Source organism: Oncorhynchus keta, chromosome 10 (genome assembly GCF_023373465.1).
Source record: "Oncorhynchus keta strain PuntledgeMale-10-30-2019 chromosome 10, Oket_V2, whole genome shotgun sequence".
NCBI classification, from domain to species: Eukaryota; Metazoa; Chordata; class Actinopteri; order Salmoniformes; family Salmonidae; genus Oncorhynchus; species Oncorhynchus keta.
Window position 1 is genome coordinate 10,590,244 of NC_068430.1, and position 6,674 is coordinate 10,596,917.

At 44.6% G+C, this 6,674-nt stretch overlaps 1 protein-coding gene across 6 annotated transcripts; it reads right to left on the reverse strand.

Annotated features, from left to right (window-relative positions):
• Nucleotides 1–615: 615 nt before the first annotated feature.
• camk2n1 (calcium/calmodulin dependent protein kinase II inhibitor 1) lies at nucleotides 616–6,343 on the reverse strand. Of its 6 annotated transcripts, none has more exons than XR_008144045.1 (3): nucleotides 4,272–4,566; nucleotides 3,486–4,241; nucleotides 616–3,307 (listed from the first exon to the last, which is right to left on the reverse strand). XR_008144045.1 is itself a non-coding variant. In XM_052526475.1 (3 exons), the coding sequence occupies exons 1-2, from the start codon at nucleotides 5,884–5,886 to the stop codon at nucleotides 4,580–4,582; spliced, it is 234 nt and encodes a 77-aa protein (XP_052382435.1). In that variant the 5' UTR covers nucleotides 5,887–6,343; the 3' UTR covers nucleotides 616–3,307; nucleotides 3,486–4,579. The 6 variants fall into 6 exon arrangements, 1 of the variants encoding a protein (XP_052382435.1); XR_008144049.1 differs by having other exon boundaries at nucleotides 616–3,025; nucleotides 3,179–3,307; nucleotides 3,486–4,566; XR_008144048.1 differs by having other exon boundaries at nucleotides 616–3,003; nucleotides 3,091–3,307; nucleotides 3,486–4,566.
• Between the last annotated feature and the right edge of the window lie 331 nt (nucleotides 6,344–6,674).

Below are 6,674 nucleotides of genomic sequence, written 5' to 3' on the forward strand. Positions count from 1 at the left end.
AGTCTCTTGATTTCTCTCGTCTCTTGATTTCTCTCGTCTCTTGATTTCTCTAGTCTCTTGATTCTTCTAGTCTTGATTCCTCTAGTCTCTTGATTCCTCTAGTCTCTTGATTACTCTAGTCTCTTGATTACTCTAGTCTCTTGATTTCTCTCGTCTCTTGATTACTCTAGTTAAGCTTATTGAAATCAGTTTTGAAGTCAAACTGTGGCCTGATTCTATTTATTTCTTGGTCACCCAGTTCCTGTCAATCCAATTTCATTCCTTATTTGAGTTTTACCCTAACTGACCTGACTTCTAACAAATGCTGACTTGACCTTGACTGTCAGATGTGAAAGTAACAGTCTGAAAGACATCGTAAGCAAAATGTATTTTGTAGTGCTTCCATTCCTCTAGGACCAGGTTCCAAGAACAAGATTAAGACTGCTCCTGAATTTAAAATGACTCTGAATAGGCATTTTAGTCCCAGGACTTGACTTAATCTGAGCTGAGAAAAACAAGTTTGACTTGAAAGCATATTTCTGTGTTGTGTAAGCAGTCTTTCCAATAAAGCAGCACCATTTAGAAAGTAACAAAACATAGAATTATCCAACATACATCACAATAAACACTGAACACTTCTTAATGAACTTCTTCAGAATCTTTATTACAAGATATTAGGCTACGGTACAAATCAGTAAGATCATAGTACAGTACAGTACAGTACAAGGTACGTAGTGTTAAGATGGTTCTGGAGGTTAGTCATTCAAAGCTGTGTACCAGGTGTCCCAGAATACACTAGATCATCTTTAGAACGTTGCCATGCATCAATCCCATTTCTGCCATGCATCAATCCCATTTCTGCCATGCATCAATCCATTTCTGCCATGCATCAAACCATTTCTGCCATGCATCAATCCCATTTCTGCCATGCATCAATCCCATTTCTGCCATGCATCAAACCATTTCCCATTTCTGCCATGCATCAAACCATTTCTGCCATGCATCAATCCATTTCTGCCATGCATCAAACCCATGCATTTTCTGCCATGCATCAATCCCATTTCTGCCATGCATCAAACCATTTCTGCCATGCATCAATCCATTTCTGCCATGCATCAAACCATTTCTGCCATGCATCAATCCCATTTCTGCCATGCATCAATCCCACATCTGCCATGCATCAATCCCATTTCTGCCATGCATCAATCCCATTTCTGCCATGCATCAATCCCATTTCTGCCATGCATGCGTTGGTAATTCAGTGGTAAGAAGTAGCCCTGAACAATGGCAACAACCGAAGAAGAACAAAATGTCTACAGCTATAAGGTATAGAAACAACATAAACAACCAAGTGGTCTGCTTTATCCCTCATGATATTTGGCACACACGATAATGCGCAATGCAATAGAAATAGTTTATCAAGAGAGAGGGGAGGGTGTACAGTTATATTTAACAATCCAGACTTAAGCCTCTTGTAACGTTACAAACATGTGGTGTACAGTCCTGTATAATGTATATAAATGACTCTATAGCTGCAAAAAACTGATCAGGCGACATAAAAATTCATAAGAAGTAAAAAAAGGAGAAATCGCTTTCATTCATTCATTCTGTCGTCGTAATTCTCTACATAGAAAACTGTCCCTCAGTCAGGCCTGGAAAATACGCATCCAAAGGGTCCATAAATAAGGCTTCTTTATACAGACACGTTATGTTAGATTACGACAAACCATTTCACTGCTTCTTTTCTCCACTGTGCAACAAAACGCCTGATTCCCAGATCTATTTGTGCTGTCTTGCCAACTCTTTATCACTCATTGTCACGCCAAACATGACAATTCCATAAGGAGTTGACAAGGACAGCAGGAACTGACTGGCGCCCAGGCTAACAGAACGTGGGGCTACCATTTCTTATTTACACGTTTCCTATATTATTTGTTTGCACTCGTCGTCATCAAGAATCAAGAGCAGAAAGAATGGTTATGTAATATGGTACGTTTTGATTGATATAACAACGTGTGCTTTAGTTCAGTAGATCATTTAAAACCGTTCCTTCCCTGATTTCTGTGAGGTTTCGACGGCATCGTCTCTTTCTACCGCTGGAACCTTAGATTCATCGTCTTCCTCCTTCATCATCCTCTCCTGGTTTCATGGTTCAGACGCTCCAGACATACTGTAAACACACCTGATTCTACTAATCACCTGCTACGCAGGACCTTGATTGACCGAATCTGGTGTGTGAAAGACCCTTTCTACACGGCTACATTTGTTGGCTGCCTGCTTAGGAGTTTTGATTGTACGACCAATGGTTGACTAGTGTAAAAAAAAGTGTAGGGCTGGAGAAAAAGCCTGCTGCTCACCCAGTAGCTCTCCAGGTGGAGGGTTGGGCCATTCCTGTTTTAGAAGAGTTCTGTGGGCCTAATCCCTGCATGATAGAATTCACCTATTTCACCTGGGCCTCTGTTTACATCTCTCTCTCTGTCTTCATCTCTGTCTCCACCTCTGTCTTCATCTCTCGCTCAGTCTCTGCCTCTCTCTCTGTCTCCACCTCTCTTTATCTCTGTCACTGTCTTCATCTCAGTCTCTGCCTCTCTCTCTGTCTCCACCTCTCTTTATCTCTGTCACTGTCTTCATCTCAGTCTCTGCCTCTCTCTCTGTCTCCGCCTCTCTTTATATCTGTCTCCACCTCTCTTTATCTCTGTCACTGTCTTCATCTCAGTCTCTGCCTCTCTCTCTGTCTCCGCCTCTCTTTATCTCTGTCACTGTCTTCATCTCTGTCTCCGCCTCTCTTTATCTCTGTCTCCACCTCTCTTTATCTCTGTCTCCACCTCTCTTTATCTCTGTCTCCACCTCTCTTTATCTCTGTCTCCGCCTCTCTTTATCTCTGTCTCCACCTCTCTTTATCTCTGTCTCCACCTCTCTTTATATCTGTCTCAAGCCTCTCTTTATCTCTGTCTCCGCCTCTCTTTATCTCTGTCTCCACCTCTCTTTATATCTGTCTCCGCCTCTCTTTATATCTGTCTCCGCCTCTCTTTATATCTGTCTCCACCTCTCTTTATATCTGTCTCAAGCCTCTCTTTATCTCTGTCTCCACCTCTCTTTATCTCTCTCCACCTCTCTTTATATCTGTCTCCGCCTCTCTTTATATCTGTCTCCGCCTCTCTTTATATCTGTCTCCGCCTCTCTTTATCTCTGTCTCCACCTCTCTTTATATCTGTCTCAAGCCTCTCTTTATCTCTGTCTCCACCTCTCTTTATATCTGTCCTCATCTTCATCTCTGCCTCTCTTTATCTCTGCCTCTCTTTATCTCTGTCTCTGTCTTCATCTCCATCTCCACCTCTCTTTATCTCTGTCTCTGTCTTTATCTCTGTCTCCACCTCTCTCTTCATCTTTGTCTCTGTCTTCATCTCCATCTCCACCTCTCTTTATATCTGTCACTATCTTCATCTCTGCCTCTCTTTATCTCTGCCTCTCTTTATCTCTGTCTCTGTCTTCATCTCCATCTCCACCTCTCTTTATCTCTGTCTCTGTCTTTATCTCTGTCTCCACCTCTCTCTTCATCTTTGTCTCTGTCTTCATCTCCATCTCCACCTCTCTTTATCTCTGTCACTATCTTCATCTCCGCCTCTCTTTATCTGTCTCCACCTCTGTCTTCATCTCTCCCTCCGCCTCTCTCTTCATCTCTCTCTCCGCCTCTCTCTTCATCTTTGTCTCTGTCTCTGTCTTCATCTCCACCTCTCTTTATCTCTGTCACTATCTTCATCTCTCTCTCCACCTCTCTCTTCATCTTTGTCTCCGTCACTGTCTTCATCTCTGTCTCCGCCTTTCTCTTTATCGCTGTCTTCATCTCTGTCTCTGACTCTGTCTTCATCTCTGTCTCTGTCTTCATCTCTGTCTCTGACTCTGTCTTCATCTCTGTCTCCACCTCTGTCTCGATCACTCTCTGTGTCTCCACCTCTGCCTTGATCACTCTCTGTGTCTCCACCTCTGCCTTGATCACTCTCTGTGTCTCCACCTCTGCCTTGATCACTCTCTGTGTCTCCACCTCTGTCTTGATCACTCTCTGTGTCTGACTCTGTCTTCATCTCTGTCACTGTCTTCATCTCTGTCTCCACCTCTGTCTCGATCACTCTCTGTGTCTCCACCTCTGTCTCGATCACTCTCTGTGTCTCCACCTCTGTCTCGATCACTCTCTGTGTCTCCACCTCTGTCTCGATCACTCTCTGTGTCTCCACCTCTGTCTTGATCACTCTCTGTGTCTCCACCTCTGCCTTGATCACTCTCTGTGTCTCCACCTCTGTCTCCATCTCTGTCTGTCTCCGCCTCTGTGTCCATCACTCTCTCTGTCTCCGCCTCTGTGTCCATCACTCTTTCTGTCTCCGCCTCTGTCTTCATCTCGGTCTCTGTCTCCATCTCGGCTGCTTCCCCATCCTACCAGTATAAGTCTCAGGAGATCATCATGAGGACTGGGAGAGAGAGGAGATGGGACTGGAAGTGCTTGTTGCCACATGGGTTAAAAGTGCTTATATACAGTGTCTTTGGATCAAAACTGCAAATATCATATAGAAAATGAGAATCAATGTCCTTCCGGGGGGTGATGTGTTTAAGCCTCTGTCTGTGTTTTCTCTGTCCCGTTTTTTAGCGCCTCGTCAACGCCGTTCTCGTCCTCGACAACTGTGGAGAACATGGAAGAGATGATGAGGAGGAGGAGGGTTGGCACGTTATCACATCTAAGAATCGAATATCTCATTGATGTGAATGCATGGAACTCATGCACCAGGCTACAGCACGGAAGTAGAGAGAGCGAGAGGTAGAGAAAGCGAGATGGTGTGTGTGTGTGTGTGTGTGTGTGTGTGTGTGTGTGTGTGTGTGTGTGTGTGTGTGTGTGTGTGTGTGAGCATGTTTTGGAAGTGTTGCATGTGCTACGTTTATTTAATTGGTCATGCACGACACACACACACACACACACACACACACACACACACACACACACACACACACACACACACACACACACACACACACACACACACACACACACACACACACACACACACACACACACACAAGAATAAGAGACACATCCAGAAAATATTCTAGAATCCTCTAGAACCCCAGCATGCATGTTGGTTGGAATATTCAGTAGAACAGCACGACAACACTTGTATCAAAAGGCATTGAACAGTGCAAGCACTGCGCATCCAAACATGTGTTGCAATGTAATCATCAGAATACAGTCATGGAATGTAATCATCAGAATACAGTCATGGAATGTAATCATCAGAATACAGTCATGGAATGTAATCATCAGAATACAGTCATGGAATGTAATCATCAGAATACAGTCATGGAATGTAATCATCAGAATACAGTCATGGAATGTAATCATCAGAATACAGTCATGGAATGTAATCATCAGAATACAGTCATGGAATGTAATCATCAGAATACAGTCATGGAATGTAATCATCAGAATACAGTCATGGAATGTAATCATCAGAATACAGTCATGGAATGTAATCATCAGAATACAGTCATGGAATGTAATCATCAGAATACAGTCATGGAATGCGATAGCCTACTGTGCGTCACGGGGAGATGGTGAACAGATTCGACTTCCCATTGAATTGCCCATCCCATGACTTCCCATCCCATGACTTCCCATCCCATGACTTCCCATCCCATGATTATGAACATAGAAGACATCCCCATAACACAACTGAAAATGCTTTGATGGTCATAGATACCTCGTTTGCTTCTGCCTATCTGTCCAAGTTTGGGTGGGCGTTTCCCCCCCTGCGAGCCGCTGAAGAAGTTGTTGGTGTCTTGGAGGCGACAGGTGAAGGAAAGGTGTCCCTCGTCATCCTCATTTCCATAATGACTCATTTTGTCTTGTAGTACTTCCGACATGTCCAACTGCGTCTTAATTATCAACCGAGGTGCACAAACGAAAACAAAATGAACCTCCGCTCGACGTCTACGTCCACTATGGTGGCGTTATAACCGCTTATGCACGCTTGTAACACAGGAGAAAAACAATGTAACGTTAACCAAGACTACTGACGTTATCTGGCTGCCCAGTCCTGCTGTCCGTTTACCTCGAAGGCACGTGTCTCGTATGGTGCGCAACCAAAACGCGATTGATCCAAATTTTTTTTTTTTTTTTAAACGCTCAATTTCTACTTTCGGAAAGCTTCGGCAACATTATTCACATGTTCCAGTGGGTTCTACTGTGCGTATTGTTCTGTAAACGCGGGGCGCATGGATATTGCCACCGTGGTACACCTTCTAGCTGGAAGAACGGCTGGAGCGCCGCACGGAAAGTCTGAGGAAAATATGCAAATTGAGGAGCGATGCAAAACACGGATCCCGCGGGCGGAGGGAGAGCAGAGAGAGAGAGAGAGAGAGAGAGGAGAGGGAGGGAGGGAGAGTAGAGAGAGAGAGGGAGGGAGAGAGAGAGAGCAGAGAGAGGGAGGGAGAGCAGAGAGAGAGAGAGCAGAGAGAGAGCAGAGAGAGGGAGGGAGAGCAGAGAGAGAGAGGGAGGGAGAGCAGAGAGAGAGAGCAGAGAGAGGGAGGGAGAGCAGAGATATTGAGAGAGAGAGGTAGAGCAGGTGGTGCTGCAGACCACAGCCGATCCAGAACCGAGAAGATTCCAGTTTGGACCGAGAGGACTGATGTTACATTCGCACGCCGTCTAG